This window comes from Pieris napi, chromosome 2, assembly GCF_905475465.1.
Source record: "Pieris napi chromosome 2, ilPieNapi1.2, whole genome shotgun sequence".
Taxonomy (NCBI): domain Eukaryota; kingdom Metazoa; phylum Arthropoda; class Insecta; order Lepidoptera; family Pieridae; genus Pieris; species Pieris napi.
Window position 1 is genome coordinate 4,032,201 of NC_062235.1, and position 19,173 is coordinate 4,051,373.

The 19,173-nt window shown below is 34.7% G+C and overlaps 1 protein-coding gene across 2 annotated transcripts in view; it reads right to left on the reverse strand.

Annotated features, from left to right (window-relative positions):
- Window positions 1–1,434: 1,434 nt before the first annotated feature.
- The window catches only part of LOC125058625 (cholesterol transporter ABCA5-like), a 38,293-nt gene continuing 20,554 nt past the window's right edge, over window positions 1,435–19,173 (reverse strand). Inside the window, exons 16-36 of one of the 2 annotated variants that reach the window (XM_047662748.1) lie at window positions 18,779–18,854; window positions 18,257–18,433; window positions 16,408–16,580; window positions 16,004–16,099; window positions 15,188–15,344; window positions 14,153–14,504; window positions 13,242–13,428; window positions 12,936–13,052; window positions 12,159–12,378; window positions 11,416–11,503; window positions 10,951–11,119; window positions 9,359–9,520; window positions 8,633–8,833; window positions 8,185–8,345; window positions 7,191–7,398; window positions 6,391–6,482; window positions 5,478–5,568; window positions 4,525–4,606; window positions 4,014–4,137; window positions 2,696–2,847; window positions 1,435–1,927 (exon numbers count right to left, since the gene is read on the reverse strand). In XM_047662748.1, the coding sequence (XP_047518704.1) occupies window positions 1,815–1,927; window positions 2,696–2,847; window positions 4,014–4,137; window positions 4,525–4,606; window positions 5,478–5,568; window positions 6,391–6,482; window positions 7,191–7,398; window positions 8,185–8,345; window positions 8,633–8,833; window positions 9,359–9,520; window positions 10,951–11,119; window positions 11,416–11,503; window positions 12,159–12,378; window positions 12,936–13,052; window positions 13,242–13,428; window positions 14,153–14,504; window positions 15,188–15,344; window positions 16,004–16,099; window positions 16,408–16,580; window positions 18,257–18,433; window positions 18,779–18,854 (3,198 nt within the window). In that variant the 3' untranslated portion in view covers window positions 1,435–1,814. Of the gene's footprint in view, window positions 1,928–2,695; window positions 2,860–4,013; window positions 4,138–4,524; window positions 4,607–5,477; window positions 5,569–6,390; window positions 6,483–7,190; window positions 7,399–8,184; window positions 8,346–8,632; window positions 8,834–9,358; window positions 9,521–10,950; window positions 11,120–11,415; window positions 11,504–12,158; window positions 12,379–12,935; window positions 13,053–13,241; window positions 13,429–14,152; window positions 14,505–15,187; window positions 15,345–16,003; window positions 16,100–16,407; window positions 16,581–18,256; window positions 18,434–18,778; window positions 18,855–19,173 lie in introns of both variants that reach the window. The other variant, XM_047662737.1, reaches the window with a different exon arrangement.

A 19,173-nucleotide genomic window follows, 5' to 3' on the forward strand; every position in this document is an offset into this window, starting at 1 on the left:
TTAGTCACAAAACGATTACGGAGCCTCGACGAGTATCAACATTTCTTCATTTGTCCACTGATCTATCTTATTTCCTGTGGGAATTCTAATGACCAACTTTTCTTCATAAGAAATTCAATTTGATTTCCGGAATTCCTCTATTTTTAAACATTATTAACAAGCGGTTATCGTATGGCTAATTTAAGCTGTATTGTGTAGACTCGCCGAGTCTCTCTGTATTTCGTGTATGTCCAATATTACACAATCTATCTAGGATCTATCTATAGCCTCGTGGCGAAATGACTAGAAAAAATCACTTTAACTAAACGTTAGCGTACAACATACTTAACTGTACACCGAAGAATTATTTGTCAAAATTATTAAGTCAATCAAAATTTAAAAAAAAGTATTTAAATGTGATTTCGAAAAATAATCGAACCCAAAGGCTCTAGAACGAACACTAACTCTCCCATCTGTCAAAATTTGACAAACATTTGACAGATGACATACTAAAGCTATTTTTGACGTAACATCAATATGTCAAAATAGTCCGCAATCAATGCTCAAAAATAATCTGACGGTCTAAAGATCTTTGCTCAATCCATGTTTGCAATTAATTCATGAATTTAATAACTTTGACAAATATTAACATCTTATTGTTCATACATACTTAAAACTAGCGATTGATTAAATCAAAACGTGATACACGGACTAGCAAATATTCTATTAATAGCTTTTAAAAATCTTAGGCGAATAGGGTCGGGGTCCATGATCCCTCGATAATTCTAGGTTATTCATCAAATAACATTATTTATAATACGGAACGGCACTCTTGCATGCTTGAAGTGAAACAGTTTTCAAAAAACACAGCAATTTTTTAAATTAAACTATTTAATGAAGTATTAATTAATGTTTTCTCGTGTTTTTTTCAAGTATCCGATTCAGGTCATACACCATTTTCAGAATTTAAGAGTTAGTCGAGTTGGAAGTTTGACCTAGCACAAGCAACGTAAAATCGTATAGTTGACAACTTACATAGAAATCATTTAATATTTGTCTAGTACTCTATCGCCCGAAGCCAATAACCTATCTTAATCCAAATGTTGTAACAAGCGTGCCAATAACCAATCGACTGATTGTAATAGCCATCTGTCGATACAAGCTAACCATGGGAGGTTGTATCGGTGTCTGTGGATAGACCTTTGTATGAAAATGACATTTGACGAACGCTCGATTTCAACAGTTAATTATTTTAACAGATTTAACTTACGCCAGTTTTTTAAATATTTAAAAAACTGTTTGTTATGTTTTAAACGTACACATGTATATTTTAATATTATTTGTACGGTTTTATTTACTTTATTTGGTTTACATTGATTATCAAATATGAGTGAAAACTCGGTTAAATGGAACGACAAAGAGCAGTTTACCCGTCGCCAAAAATGGATTGTCTTCGTAGGGTTTGGTTATTGGAATGCAGATAGGAGATCGACTGTCACGGTCTGATATCAGATTGTTTTCAATCTGAGATTGTGGATTAATTATTGGGTTCGGGCATAAATCTCTAGAAGAGTGAAAAGGCCAAACGTTTTAAATCATTGAAAAATAACTAAAAAGCAGTTACATTTGGCAATTCAATTAAGAAAGGATTTTTGGACTAAGATTCCAAATTATGAATGATATGATGACTAAATCTCTCTGGAATCATACAAAAGCTTTAATAAGATACTACTTACATTAAAGCAGGTATATTACAGATGCCTTCGTCTGTGTACTCGACGATAAAAACATCAAAGGAAATAAAATCGTCAAGTAAACAAACTAAATCTAACTAGTTAATGCTCTTGGTCCGAAGACTCCACGTTTTCACTCTGCGCGAACTTAAGGAACACTTGCTCCAACGTCGTCTGACTGAAACTATATTCCACTATGTTCAGCCGTTCCTTAGCTGAAAATATAAAAAAAAAACTTTTTGAAACGTGAATATGAAGAAGATTCGCGTTAATTTTTAGCATATATCTCATAATAGTTTGGTTGTTGGCTTGTCCTTAAAAAAAAAAGCTAGCAATTCTTAAAAGGCCGGCAACGCTCTTGCGAGCCCTCTGGCAATATGAGTGTCTATTAGCGGCGGTATCAATTAAAATCAGGTGAGCCTCCTACCCTTTTATATAACAAAAATTTAATTTCGCTGGTAGTGTTACGTTCTGGGACGGCACCGTTTTGATATTTTTTGTGTACGTCAATTTGTTTGTTGTTTCATGTTTGTCTTAATTTTGTGGTCTAAAAAAAAGTCGCGTGATCTTTGAAGTGGAAAACATAAATTAAACCCAGTTTTGTAGGAGTGTTAAGGCACTCCCATGAGTAGGAGAGTAAGGAGAGTAAGATTCGCAGTTGATTTAACGTGAACTCAACCCGTTTTTGACAGACGGTAGTCTGCGTTAAGTCTCCTTTCTGAATGTAAAAGAAATGTTAAGTTGTTTCTTGACAAGAGTTTTGTTCAGTTCATTAATTTCACCATTTTTTATTCACGTAATATTTTATATCAATAATCGCTGCAATTGGAGAAATTGTGTTATTAACTAGAAAATAAGACTCGCTTTTAAATTATTTATCTAAATTTCTTGCTTAAAGCTTATTTTTATTTTATTTACTACGGTGTCTTGCAAAAAACTATTTTATTTTAGATTCTCAAAGTGGTTTTAAAGGAAAGTCATACCTTCCTCAATCTGCTGGAAGCAGGCGGCGAGACTGGAGACAGAGCGCTGAGGCACGGAGAAGACGAGTCGTTCTGCGAAACTCTCTTCTAGGACTGCTGCAGGAAACAGCTGCACCACCAAAGCTATCGCCAGCTCCAGGCCAGCACCGCCGCTGGATTCCGTGCTAGTGTAAGGTAAATTTCAATATTTCCTCTATAGACGACTTTGTTAGTTTCATACCTGCTACTTAGGGGGCGTCCATAAATTACGTGAGGTGTTTTTTTAAATTTTCTGTGACTCCCTCCCCCCCCGGTGAGATGTGTTTATTCAACCCCCTCCCCCATCCCCCAATCGCACGTGAGATTTTTCAAAATGTGGGTTTCTTACGTAAACGCGTTGAAAAATAAAAAAAATTGCTTCGTGCTTTTATTTACGACTAAAACAAAATAAGTGAAATGTTGAGCGTTAGGTATGGAGTTAGCGGGAAGTTGCAGAGATGGCCTTTAGGGTCAAACGTTTTCCTTTCCTTTTTTTTTTTGAAAAAAAAATTGCGTGATATTTGCCGAGACCCCCCCTTTCTCCAACGTAAGATTAAATGAGATTTGACTCGATCCCCTCCCCCCCTTAAACACCTCACGTAATTTATGGCCGCCCCCTTAACAGAGTATAAAATACTTCGAAAATTTTAACTTCGCCAGTTAGATGTTCCGTATTGGGCCACGGGACAGATACTTTTTTCTATATATATTTTTTAAAAGTGATGGATTAAAAAGTGTTTGGACCAAAAGTCCAAAAACGTAGCAACTGGATTTTGGATGTCAAGGGAAAAGTGGTCATCATTGAAGAATTCACATCGAAAGAGGAATCACATACTAATATAAAAAAAGGGTTAAGTCCGCGTACGCGCGTAAGAAGTTATACTTCTTGGCATTATTAAAAATAGTTTCTGATTGCATGCAAATAATTAATTACAATTAAATAATCAAAGACTGGAAAAGGAGTCATTATAGTCAATAAAGTTCAGTTTACATTTGAAAATTTAAATAAATAAATATTTATTATTATTCTCTTACATTAAGTGTAACATAAATTCTATTATTATTCGAATGTTGTTTTTAAATTATGTCCAATGCCGTAGCATCTTTCGTGGGCAACTTCATTCTGTTAATTTTGTGTCACTGTGCGCGCGCATCGTAATTTTTCACTCTCATCAATTTTTCATAACGCGCGTAAAGAAGTATAACTTCAAAAATATGAATTATCTCCTGCCTATATAAAATTATCATTATTGATTTGTCAAGAGAGTAAACAGCTAAAGCCACTTCTAGGGCACCTCACCGTTGATGATGAAGCCTGGCGGGAGGTGCATTACTAACGAGCGGTGTGTGTATGTTCACGTCAACAGCTTCCGGTTCAACCTCTACTTCCGCTTCCGCTGTCACTGATGCACCACCCGAACCTCCTACAAACATTTTTTAAATAAAATGCGGAAAAATATATTGTTTTGTAAGTAATTTGATAGTATATATTATATCTATTGTTCCATATTAGAGTTGTCTAGAGGAAATCGCTTGTTAGCGATAAGGCCGCCCGTTGCCTAATAACTTATGTAACCTACTTACTTTTTGTTTTTTTCTATATGTATAACTATGTGTATAATGGCAATGAAGTATATTTAAATATATATTTGTAATTATACTCGTGGGCTTAATATTTGTGAGTTTTATTTAATATTTAGTTGTGTAAAGGACACTGTTTTTTTATGAATTTTGAGATACATATGAAGCTCACGAGTATAATAACAAATAGGGAATATAGATAATTTACTAATATCTAGTACTTAGCACACCTTCATCAGCCTCTTCTAATGATGGAGAGTTATCACCGGACCTCAACGGTGATGGTGACATTGATATATCCGATTCCATCATCTAGAAATATACAAAATCAGGCTTAGTAGAAGTTTTATTGGTATTACGATCGACGAAAAAATCTGTCAAAGTATGGACCTGGATTTTTACTAAGAATATATTTAATAATAATTTCGAGTGTGTTCTTTACGCATTGCAAAGACCCGAGCAACATTCGCATAACTTCGGCCTGTGTGGCAGTCACGGATGTTGAATCAAGGTTAAAATATTCGGATCCAACGTCAAGTCTGTGCTGCTCTATGGGTGTGAAACCTTCCAGGTCACTAAAGACATCACATCACGCTCTCTTGGTATCTACTGGCCCGAGAAGATCTTTAAAGCATCTTTGGGAGCGCTGCCGAGAAACCCCGATTAGCCAGCAGATTTGACGCAAGTGGAAATGGATAGGCCATACACTCCGAAGGGATTGGAGTCCGGAAGGAAAGCGGAAGCGTGTCCCATCCAAGCAAACCTGGTGTCGTACAGTTGCAGATGAGGCAAAGATTTGGAGCGAGATCAAATATTTTAAAGCTAGAAACTAAATTTATTGGAAAAGTAAATTATTTATGCTTGTTTTTGTTTTTTATTATTAATACTAGCGGAGCCCACAGACGTTGTCCTGCATTATATTAAACAAAGTATGAAAGTACCGACTGCAGCGCCATCTGCCGGGCTGATTTGTAAATCTAACTAAGGCTCATTGAAATCGGTCCAGCCGTTGAAGAGAAGTTTAGTGACACATACAGTAGAAGTACAGTAAGCTATCCTATCTTTGAAGTTAGATCAAACTACACACGGGGTGCAAATTTCTTTCCATATTTAGCCAAATGAACATTCAGTTGCAGTTCATTTATATATAAATGATTTTATACTATCAAAAACCAATAATTACCGTCTGTTTGTGATTAGGTTGTCCGATCTTCATTTCCAGCGTGTACCCGGCGCCATATAGGTTCTTCAAATGTTGAGTCGATCCGACGCATCTGTAGATTTTATAATATAACATTAGAACAATGTAATATTATTCGGGATTAAATCCGTTAATTAATTTTTAGTTTAAATAACGCAATAAACCTTCGCTGCCAGCACGAGTACTGCCGCATGGCTGTTATACCTAGCACTCATCTGTCTCTTTCCATCACAGGGTAAACAAAATTTTAGGGAAAGAGACGAAAGATTATTTTCTTAAAAGAATGCAATTACACCGATTTATCTTTTATACATAAGTAGTAATTAACTTTCAATATTCTATACTAGTTTTAATATCATCATTTCACGGCAAATGATTTGGCAACGGGCGCAGAAGTCGTGATTAGGTCGTACTAAAAGAACATTCGCGAACTTTTCATCACCATACCAAATCTGCCCTTAAAAATATTTTTCTAACTAAAGCCGATAAGCTTATTTTTATAGCATGTTTATAATAATTATATTCACTATAATTGTCATTTATTTTAGAATAGATAGCTTGTAACATATACTATAGAAAATATATGATGTGGTGTATTTTAATAAATAAAAAAAACGCATATAATTTTTTATCAACTTATGCCATAATTAATTAATTTATTTATGCAGTATTTTTTTCTAATAATAATATCTAAATAATAATAAATTCAAGTTTTTTCTATGATATTAATTTAATCTACCACTCTACAATAGCTTAATAATATTATTGTTTGTCAGATATATTCAATTAATTAAGGTGTTAGTAAAAATAATAATAAAAGCTACGTTAGTAATTAATAAAAACAAAAAGTACAAGAGAAATATAACAAATGAAGCAGAGTAAAAGTTGACCTCACCGTAAACCTCCCTTGACCATGATTCCGACTCTGGAACATAACGCATCAGCTTCCTCCATGGAATGTGTCGTTAAGATTGCTCCTTTCCCGCCCTAAAAATGACATTAAAAATCTTGTCATAGAAATTGTGACATGAATATTTTTGATGTTATACTTCTTTAGGCGCGTTATGAAAAATTGATGAGAGGGAAATTTTACGATGCGCGCGCACCGTGACACAAAATTAACAATATGAAGTTGCCCACGAAAGATGCTACGGCATTGGACATAATTTAAAAACAACATTCGAATAATAATAGAATTTATGTTACACTTAATGTAAAAGAATAATAATAAATATTTATTTATTTAATTTTTCAAATGTAAACTGAACTTTATTGACTATAATGACTCCTTTTCCAGTCTTTGATTATTTAATTGTAATTAATTATTTGCATGCTATCAAAAACTATTTTTAATAATGCCAAAGAAGTATAACTTCTTACGCGCGTACCCTTACCCTTTTTTTTAATTTATATAGGATAGGGGGGCAAACGTGCCTATGGGACGCCCACAAGGGGCACCAATTTTAGTGGCTGTCGTTACCGGCCTTCGAGAAATTTTGGCCTTTTAATTTAGTGTTTATAAATTATCTATCTTATTTCATTATAAAGTAACTTACGGCTTCAATAGGTTTGAGAAAAATACTACTTACTATAAATGCACTGCAAAATTTGTTAAACAAAATCAATAAAAAATCGAATATTTTAACAATTGTTTCAATTCGTTCCAACAATTTCCACTAATTTTATTTATATTACCTGAAAACTAGCGAGAATTGTGTCCCAGAGAAACCTCTTGCTTCTAGGGTCCATTCCTGTGGACGGTTCATCCAAGAGAACAACTCGAGGGCATCCCACCATAGCCAGGGCAAAAGACAACTTCCGCCGTGTCCCACCGGAGCATTCGTCTGCGTTCTTATTGGCATGGTCCATTATCTGCAGTCCGTTGAGATACGCGTCCACGATCCTGGGTTGTAAAATAACCATTGCTCTTTGTTCACTTTAATTGATTAAATTTATTATTGTTTGCGGCAGTTATTTTATCCGCTTGAACATTATAAATAAAGTAACAACTAATGATTTAAGTCTAAAAACATCAATACAAAGAAATACATTATATTGAGATAAAAATAAATGAAAATATACATAGATACATATTTTAGAAATTTTGACGAGGGTGATAAATATTATAAGCTTGGGTTATGCTAGAAGCACTTGAATTTAATTACATTTTTGTCAATTTTATATATTAGTTTGTGGGTATTGTGACCAATTAAAGGCAAAATATTAGTTATTATATTGTCAGTCTAACCTTTCATTGTTCCCATACTATTTTAATCCTTATTTTTACGTCTTTCTTCGTGTTACGGATATATAGAGGCGAAGTATGTACTCAGGGCTTATTATTTTAAGTTACAACTGTGTAATAACGGCCACCGAACCGAATTTGTAGAACAATACCACATACATATAACATCTTAAATTTATGAAGCAAAGCAATCACACCCAAGGTTGTCAAAAAAATACCTTTTAATTATACTTAGTATACACTTAGTATACAGCATAAAACAAAAAAAACCTGTAGGTACACTTAATGTCATCAAGTCTGGTCTACTTTTGAAACTAAAATTTAAAAAAAATTGTATGTATGTATAAAATAAATTTCTACCTTCATAAGTATTTTTCTCAAATTTTCTCAATTGTAATAGTGACAATTTTAATAGTTTCCTAGCCTTAAAGACTTATAACTTACTTGGGCGTATCCGCCTTGCTGATGCCCCTTATAGCAGCGTAGCACTCGAGGTGTTCCCTGAGGGTGACGTTCTTCCAAAGCGCGTCGTGTTGCGGGCAATAACCAAGAAGCTGGAACGCACTAGAGGCCACTTCATCTACACTTTTGCCGCCCAGCATCACCTAATGGATAAAATATTTTTTTATAAGGAAGAGATACTAAAACCAATTATTTCAATAATTAATGGGAGAATTTCAACCAACTTTAGGAGTGGAATCCAGAAATCCAGATTCCACTCCCAAAGTCCAATTCCATTCCAAATCCAATTCAACGCATTTTATAAATACCTTCTTTATTGTTTCTTTTTTATATAGAAAATTAACTCAAAAGGGATATCATTATTTATGATTAGAAACTACAAGACAAGTATTCTATGCACACAATCGAAATGTATATAAAAACTACTCACAGTCCCACAAGACAGTCGTTCTTCAGCGGTAACGATCCTCATGGTGGTAGTTTTACCAGCTCCGTTATGTCCAAGCAGCCCGAACACTTCGCCCCCGTGTACCGCCAGCGACAACCGCGCGACAGCCGTGCGTTTCCCGCCATCTCTATCCCCACACCACGAACCTTCAGAGTTTCTCATCTTATACTCTTTACGGAGATTCTGCAATATGAAATAATGTGGTTTAAGAGTTAAGATAGTTATCAATAGAATAGTTAGAATTTGATGTACATATTAAGTAAATTAACCAGAAGCCCATTGCCCAGAAGAACGGTTCGATAATTCTAATAATAGGCGAATAAATTTGAGTCTATGACCTAACTTATTTAGAGTATTTACCTTTTTATTTATTTTAGCGCATGCGATGAAAGATATTTTTTACACCTTCAGCCTATATTAATCACGTAGCATTCAAATGTTGAAAGAATTTTTAAAATCGATCCCGTACTTTTTGAGCCAATTCCTTACAAACATACTTACATACAAATTTATAATAATTAATAATACCTAATTAAAAACTAATTTAAAAAGTTTGGTCCCTGTGGCAGTGTAACTTCAACTCTGGCAGCATTTCCTCGCTTTTTTACGATACTTATTCGTTGAGCGAGGAAAGCAAGAATATTGTAAATACTGTACCCGTGTGTGTGTTTTTTTTATGAAAAATATATTTAGTGAATGACATCTTACATGCACCAACAGCGCTGGCACCTGCTGCGACTGTTTGCTATGAATCTGTTGAAGAATAGAAGCCACTCGACGTCGCTCGCGTCTTACGTCATCATCTTCTCCCACTTCACCGCCGACCTCAGACTCCGATTCCAAAGATTTGTCTGGGTCTATTTTCTTGCGCTGAATGGCGAAACATATTTTTTAATACAGTTGCTCAAAAAGTGGCGTATTGCAGGGACGTATAGCGTTCGGGATGTGGGCTATTACACACTCGTGTTTTTTCTTTACCTTTTCCGAACTAGTGCGTTTTCTTTCCCAACTGTCAAGATAATGTCTATTAAAAAGAAAAAAACAACCACGAAGTTTTTACTAAAAAAAATCATAGAAGTTTTTATAATTCATGCAAATATTTCAAAAAAGAAGCTACTCATTTGTTTTAATATCAGATTTAATGATTTGATTCAATGAGTTTTAGGTTAGGTTTCATTTCATTTCATCTCATTAAATTTCATATCAATAAAAAAATTCTACTGAAGATTTGGCTGTATGGGCATAGTTCCCTTTGCCTACCCAGAATGGGTGAAGAAAAAAAAATCTCTGCTCATATTCTTTTACAGTTGGCGCCATTTTCCAAAAATGTTCTTTGCAAGTTTAGTTGTTTGTTATATTATATATACATGAACAATCATACGAAATTAATAATAGTTTATCTCAAACAGTAAATATACAACCTAAAACTTCCCCAGTTAGTATAAAAAACTGTACCAATTTCAATGAATATGTGAATTATAACTTTTATAAGAAATAAATGATTAGTTAGTTGAGTTTATTGTGTTTTTATTATTTTATTAAATAGCTTAATTTTTTCGCAACTGTATTAAAAATAGTCGTTCAGTACACGTGCGGAACCATCATTGCAACTTGTTCCGACTGTCAACCCTCACCTTCGGCTGCGCCTCGGCTCGGGTAGACATTTGTCGGAACTCTTTGCAATGACAAGCTTTCCGCACTCGTAATGAAATATACTAATTTGTTACAGGCTGGAAGATAGATTCGAATTCCTCTATGTAAATTTGTTTATGTTGTCTGAAGATAAATTAGTGCAATTTTTCAAAGTTCGTCTTCTCCGATGTGAATAGTAACATAAGAAGAAAATTAAGGATGCGCGGTTTATTGTTATTGCGGCTTCTACTTGTGCACTTAAGTTAATACCAGATTAAATCAATATATGTAATAATATAACCCTTATTCTCCCTAATATGTGTGAAGGGGACAATGGCCATGCGTCGTACTCCTGCACGCATGTTACTGGCGGATCGTGCTTGAGCCCGTGTATGTGGTGATATAATTATATAGTTTCAACCAGTCATTTTACACGTGTTTTATTTTCTCTCTATTGTAAGTGTGTGACTTTATTTGGCCCGCTGACGGTTGTAGGTAAATATAAATAGATCTTTTTTTTTTAAATATTTACATGCATAACTTTTTTTTAATTTTTAAGTTTTAATATGCATTTTGCATGAAAGTCCAATATTGTTGGTTTTGCATGGTCTTGCTACAAAAGAGGATGCTGGGACAATTACCTAAACCTTCACACACAATACCCTTACCGGACATATCCGTCCACCAGACTTGAGCCGATCTGCAGCCAGCAGTGCGGCACCACATAGTGGAACATGAAGCACCATGGCGCCTATGAGTACCCACACTTCTGCTGTGAAGTAGCTGGACAACGCTGGCACTGGGCACAACCCGCTCAAATTGCACGTGAGGTACACCCTATGTATAAAATACAAGATACATTTCATATGTCTATAGAAAACTGAAAGTGCATTTTTTGTAAGTACCCTCACTTTTGTGTGGTTATTATTTTGGAAAAATTAAGCTCTTTAAATCACCATTGGGTTTTTGGGGTCTGGTATCTTTCAATTGGGGCATGAGGCAAACCAATTTCAGCGTCTATTTTGCGCCTATCTATGTAGCCTCTGTTCTATTATACACAAAACAATTATTGTTTCGCCATAGAATATCAAAAGCATTAAATATATTTTAAAGATAAGAATTAAAGTACTCACCTATCAACGTAATAAATGATAGCATAAGGTATGTACATAACATCTAAGAAGCTGAACACAGTGTGAAGGTAGAAAGCAATTTCACTTCCTGAAAACGAAAAAGTTAATATAAGGAATGGATTTTTTTTTACTCTATACAAAAGTAAAATAATCACCGTATTTTACTTCCAAAATACCTGTCGTAATACGAGTCGGATCGAAAAAAAACACAGCAGCAATCACGGCCATAATTTTAATATAGATCCGAAGAAAGCAGAACTTAAAATACACTATTTAGATTACTAGAATTGATTAATTTCCTCCTAAAACAACATGTTTGCCTAAAATCCAATTTACACATCAATTATATTAGAAAATAAAAATTTCAAACTAACAAAGGAAAAATTAAAAACACGCAAATAGCAAAAAAACTAAATCTAAATAGAAACCTCAATAAGTGCGCGTTACCCAAAATTAAGTAATAAAATTAGTGGAAAAATGTTGTATAATATTTATGTCTTTACCGTTTTAACAAATTAAAACTAACCATAACTGAACATAAAAATAGGTAAAAAAACTTTTTAAGTTAAACGGTTTTATGTTAAACATACATTGCAATGTTTAAGATAAATGTACTAAAAACCAAAAAATAATAAAATAGATACAGTCGTGGGAATTATAAACATATGCATAGACTAGACTAAAATAAAACCGTGGGGCACGTCAACCGTTTAAAAACAAAATTTATTAAACAAAAATCTTACCCCATTTAAATGTATCCAAACAAGCGACCATCACAAATGGTATTACTCCAACCCAGGTGGTAATATTGGGCATTATGGATTGTGCCGAATCCATCTTGTCGAAGATGTAAGAGAGACAGGTGTTGAAGAGAATAGCAGAGGGACTGTAGAGCATGAGAAGACCGGTTAACATCGTGATCGCTGAACCGTTGGTTAAACTTGGAATATCGTTTAGGATTACCTAGAAAGTAATATTTTATATTGTCAATTATTTATCTCACAATTAATGTAGAGGTAGGTTTTTATGTAACTGCAAACGGGAAGAAGGTACACCTGATGTTAAGTGATACCGCCGCCCGCGTTGCCGGCCTTTTAAGAATTGGTACGCTCTTTCCTTGGAAGAACCCTAAGTCGAATTGGTTCGGAAATACTTCAGTGGGCAACTGGTTCCACATTAGTTTTTAAGGCAGCGCACCACAAACTGCCTTAAAGCTTAGTTGTGGAACGACGTACGTCGAGGTGATACGGGTGGAATTTTATATTCAGCTGTTATTAATCCGAACAACTCCTCTGAACACACTCCGAGGTAAATGCGGTGGAAAATGTAGAGAGACCCCACATCTACGAACGCCAAGCGATCGTGTCCGGATAAGTATTATGATTGTGTCGTAAGCATGAAACTAAATGCAATCAGGAATCGACTGAGAAGAGCCGACCAAAAATATTTTCCATTTACAATATTAGTAGAAATAATAATAGAAGAGGTATAAAGTACAGAAGATTGTTTTAAATACTTACAAGGACGAGTACCCCGATGCTAGTGAGGATCATTATAAAAATGAGAATTGTAAAGTATGTGAGGAAGTACATGCTCATAGATAGTCCGTTCACACGTAACTGATTCTTCGCCTTTATCTGAAAAAAAAAATGGAGATGCTATTGTATATATTGCAGTTTCATTTACTGATTCTATGTCTAGAGTTCGAACATTCTATTAAAACCATATAATTTGAGATAAACATTTACTATTAATCGTAACGTTTCATATATAAACACGATAAATAAATGCGGTCCTAGATGTGAACCTTGTGGTATGCATCTCACCTCTCTATCATAAACAATGTCCACAGCCAATGTGACAGGTACCAAAGCAAATATCATTCCCATGAAAATGGCACACACCACACTGCCTAAATTGAACTCCTCGGGTTGTTCAGTTTGTTGGAATGGATGAGTCAAAACTTCGATAGGCCGAAAACTGTCTATTTGTCCTGCGGCTGACATTAAAACCCTGAAAAATATAACCATTGAAGTAATTTGAAGATTACATAAAATCTAAAGAACACGTTACAGACAAACAAATGAACGTTGTTTTTTGAAGTGAAACTTCTTTATCGGCGTTGAAAAAAATTAACGTCACGTGACGTCGTCACATTTTTCCGTTACGCGCCATCTTTTTCTTGTCCTGCGATTTCGGATCCAGTTTATTGATTAGTTGCAAGATTTGTTGTTTGTGAAGTTTGCCTACCTCTGAAAACTAACTTCAGGCTTACCGCAACGTACTGTTATTTATATTGGTTTTTATTTTTCACGTTATATATAATTAATATTGCAGTATTATGTGTAGTTATAAATAGAAATTATGCTTTTTAATCATTATTATTTATGTCAAAAACCGTGTAGTGCGTATATTAAAAACCAAAATATATAATAACGATAACAATGATAGTAATAATTATTAATTATATTACAATTATTAATGAAATTCTGTAATAATCTTAGTAGTAATAAGGTAGAATGAAATAATTGGATTATTTGTATTCTATTTATTTATTCTATTCTATCTATGTCTATGATAATAAAAGCCTTTTTTTAAACTTTATCTAACCAATTTCTGTAAAGTTGCATATAGTAGATAATTTTTCGTAAAATAAGGTCATAAAAAAGTTTCACTTCTTACGTGTGTACACTAGTCCACGCATACATTTCTTATTATAATTAAAAAATCCACTTACCTGTAAATACTATTATCCAAAAGATTGACAATAATAGGCAAACTATGCGTATACGTGCTATTGTAGTAGGCCAAGATATTCCCGTATGGGATCAGACTTTCCTTTAGGCTGTAGGCGCCGAAGTTCTCCATATCCAGAAGACTTGAGAAATTGCCATCAAATAGTCCGATTGGGTTTGCCCCAAGACTCTCTAGGGAGGACTTGAAATTTTCTACTGCTGCGAAATCGTCCTGCTCTGTATGTAAGGCTGTAGGGGTTTTATTGAAGTAGGCGTTCGGATCCAATTTTAAAGGTTGCATCCGGAAAAATACTATTTGTCGCGATTTTATGTAGAGACCCAGTGCACAAGAAACTGTAAAAAAATGTCGGTCTAATTCAAACTATTTACGTAACTCAGTCATGTATCGTATACCTTCAGATTATAACAGAAATTACCAGCAAATAGATATATTTAATGTATCTAAAAAATGCTTAAGAAATTATGTAAAAACTCTAGTATCCTTTATTAGATAGAATGGCTTTGTTATTCCTCCTTTATACTAAATATGTTGTAATGAACTATGAATCTTAGAATTTAGAATTTACATACATACATATATTCTTTGAATCTTTTTTGTATTTGTATAGGTGTAACTGTGCTCTGTGTATGTTTAAATGTGTGTACCATTTTTGGCTCTTGTGTATAGTGTAATTTTTTGAATATTGTATAGTACTTGTAAGTAGCTGTAGCAATACCATTAAGCAAATAAATAAATAAATGCACGTTCCTTTTCAAGTTGGTTGAAAAATAATTAAATTATTCTGTATTTTTTAAATGTTTTTTATATTTCCGTATCCTATTCGCAAATAAAGACAAAACATGTTTCTTCGTGTAGTCCAAATAATTAGAAATTGATGCAGAAAATATAAATAATTATTTTTAATCATTTAATTAAATGGGAGCTGTTTACAATCAACATTTATTGGCATCTAAAATGGTGATAATTAATATAAAAATATCTAAAAAAGCAAGTAAAATATATAATATGAACTTACTGATAGGCATAAAGATCATAACGTAAAGCTTATACGGGTCCCTTATCATTCTCACGGTCCGTATGTACACGAGCGCACAGAACGTACGCCAACACGACGGACTTGTCTTTACGATCTCACCCAACGTTTCTACTGATACCGGTATGTCTGGTGTTACCTGAAAACGACACAAATATAATAAGATTACGGAATTTCTATAAGTATTAGTATAATATATTATAAAAATTCTAATAATGAACCGAGAAATCTCCAAATAGATTAGGAATTTAAGGTATGGTAAAACATTTACAATCACAAAATCTTTTAAACAGTTTCTTACCAAACCGTTAACAATTAAAAAAATTATAATGAGCAAGGCGTTTCGAATAGTCTGAGTCAAAACATCCACTCGTATAAGGCAAAATATTTCTAAATTAAAATCTCTCTTTTTTTGATTATTTTCAACAGTGCAATGTACTTTACAATTGGTTTGAAGTAAAATAATGAAAAAGTAAAATACATCCAAAAAATGTTTCTATGAAAAACTAACAGCAGTGGTGGATTTGTTCGTTAGCTTTTTAAGCTTTGTCCAACTCATAGTAGAGAACGGTGAGAATGTAAAAAGAAAGACGATGCGATCGTGAGGTCCGTTCGATTCTTTTTTGTTTTTTTTTTTAATTTACACTTCCTTGCAATAATACAGAAATACAGTACAATTCAATAATTTCGGCTTTATTGCTTTCGAGCTCTTATGAGTGGTCTCATCTCTAGTTCAATACGCGTAGACACGCGACATCATACGTCATATTTTACGTTACTCTGGCTGCAAAAACGTACCTTGACGTGCTCAACACCGTGTGTGGTAGAGTGTAGCGCATGTGAGGCAGGTGGGGTGAGAGATGTTGTCTTTTGTTGCTCTTTGTCGTTTAGTTCCTGAGTGTTTTTAAATAAATAAGTATATTTCTTTATTTTGTTATCATTTTAAATATAACTGAGACGAGAACGGCGCTAAAGCAAAAAAATAGAAAAAATCATGTAACTAATTCTTCGTAAAGTTTCTCATTTCAAATTTTAAGACAATTTGTAACGATTTATTAAAACCTCCAAGCGTATTAATAAAGCCTTTATCTTTTTTACACATTATTATACCATCTGTTCTTCTCAGAGCGTTACTAAAATATAAACCCTATACATAAATGTATTAAACATCACTAATATTTGTAAAAATCAAGATCGTAGACCTGATAACTCAGCGTCTTGCTCTGAAGAGACAGACTTCTAGACAACGCTCGAGCCCGCACCAGCTTTACAGAAGACACCCCCTCCACTGATTCAATCTCTTCTGCATTCTCTCCTTCCAGACTTAGAAACACTTCTTCCAACGTCGTCATTGATACGCCGTAACTTGTAATACCTTAAATATTAATTAGATTAATACTTTCTTTATTTTTACGTTCACTATATATATATATGTGTTGGCCTAGCGGCGTCAGCGTGCGACTCTTGGCCCTTACGTTCCTTTACGTACGTAGACTTTTGATGTGAAACATCTATAGCCGCACGTAAAACCGATTTCTGGCCCGGCGACGCATGCCGTGGAGATGCGTCGCCACGCTATGTGATGGTATAATAGGTTGGGGAAAAAGTTTCTTCGCATTTTGTAAGAAAATTCAAAACATTTTTTAATATAGTTTTTTTACATTTAACTAAAGTATGTAGGTACCATTTTGTTCGATAACTTTTTGCCATTATTTAGGTAGGGACATGATCCCATTGCTATAGAAATTTTGGGGCTTCTGATCAAAATACCGCGATAATTGGTTTTGGCAGTCCTCTCGTGATGATAACCTGACACTGCCTAAAGAATTCTGAAGAGACTGAAACAGGTGGAAATCTGAAGGTGCAAGGTCAGGACTATACGTCGGATGCATTATCACCTCCCAGCCAAGCTCTCTTAGTTTTTGCTGAGTGGCCAAAGATGTGTGAGGTCTAGCGTTATCATGATGAAAAACCACACCCCTTCTGGTGATTAATTCCGGCCGCTTTCTCTCAACTTCTTGCTTTAATCTCATCAGTTGTTAGCAGTAGAGTTCAGAATCGATGGTCCTGCCTGGTGGTAACAGCTAATAATGAATAATGCCCTTCCAATCCCACCACACACACAGCATCACCTTGTTGCGAGTTATCCCGGGTTTCGCCACAGTCTGTGAAGCCTGACCGGCCTTTGACCACGACCTTTTTCGCACGTTCTTGTCGTACGTGATCCACTTTTCATCATCAGTTATCAGCTTCTTCAATAATGGTTCGGTTTCATTAAGTCGTAATAAAGAATCAAAAATGAGTACACAGTTCATTAGGTTTCTTACAGTGAGCGCGTGAGGTACCCAAGTATTGAGCTTTTTTGTGTATCCAGTTTTTTACAAATGCGCCAAAACTGTTTTGTGGTCAATTCCCCGTTCTTCAGCTACGTCGTAACTACTGATATGCCGATCTTGCTCCACTTTTTCAAAAATTGCATCCATTTTATCTGTCATTGGGCGACCAGAGCGACTTAGATCTTTGACATCAAAATTTCCGGATTGAAAACGCTTAAACCAAATTTGTGCTACTCTCACAGACACTGCACTAGGTCCATAAACATCGCAAAAAATTTTCGCGGCTTGTGTTGCATTTTGACCTTTTTTGTAGTAAAATTTTAAAATGTATCGAATTTCTTCATTCGATTCACTCATCTTGACGGTACGAAAAATAAATAAAAAACAAACATTATCGTAATTTGATTTTGGAATTATCTTCTTTAATATCTCAACATTCCTTGATAACAAAACCATCCAGATCCATATAGTATAGCCAAAGAGATTTTATTACAAGTTCATACATACTATAATGCGAAAAGACTTTTTCCCCAACCTAATATATATACACTCTATATGCAGTAGTGTGTACACAAAATATTTCGAAATTGGAGAGTCGCATAAATCAAAGACTAATAAACGCTAAATCTATATACTCTATACCTTCGGTACCAATAACACAGCCTATTAAATCCGTGCATATAAGGTATATGGCGGAATAAAAATAGATTCTTACCAAGTCGATTTGTCTTGTCCCGAATCTCAGCTTCGATAGCATGGAACAGTGGCGGGAAGAGATGCACCGCGTAATGAGGCAATATGTATGACAACTCTCGGCCATGACGACGCGCCTTCTCCGCCCGCCCGACGTGGCCTCGGACTAGGCGAGTTATTTGGTTCTCGCGACAGGCGCCTGTTGTTCATTGGTTTACAAAAGGCTTGTTTAATACATCATTATTTTTTTTTGTATTACAATAATATATGTATATATATCACAATCGTTCTTTTAGGATTTCTCAAACAGCTGGATCAATATCAGAAGAGACCAAATCAAAGGGACGCGTTTTGCCTACCCCATAATGTCGCGTTAAATGTTTTTTTTGTACGTAGTTTCTCAGTTTAATCTATAATGTTCTATAAAAGAATTAACTTAAAGTCGAAAATTAAACATAATAAATAAGAAAATATAACAATATTTAAATTAACTAACAATGAATTAATAATATTGTTCAAATATTACATTACTTAAAGTACTCACCATCCAAAACTAGCGTCAAGTGATAACCAATACCAAACTTATTCTTCAAAAACAGGGACGTTCCAGCACATCGTACCTGAAATAATTGTAACCATAAACAAACATATTTAAAAAAAGACTCGTTTTCTCGTGTCGCCTCGCCTCAGGGCGAGGGTCAAAGGACGCGAGGGTGCGAGGCAAAAGCATCATTGGATCCAGCATCTAAATAAACCGAGAGCCTGGATGGCTACCACTCGTGCAGCCTCGACGAGGCATCTCGCTATAGTCTAGATCCGGCACTCGCGACTTTGAATCGAAACTAGCGCATAGCTTTCGTATCAAATACAAATCGTTATTGACACGGATGACTAAGACAGCGAGTGAAAAATTTGAATTTAAGCGTCCCTAGCTTGTCA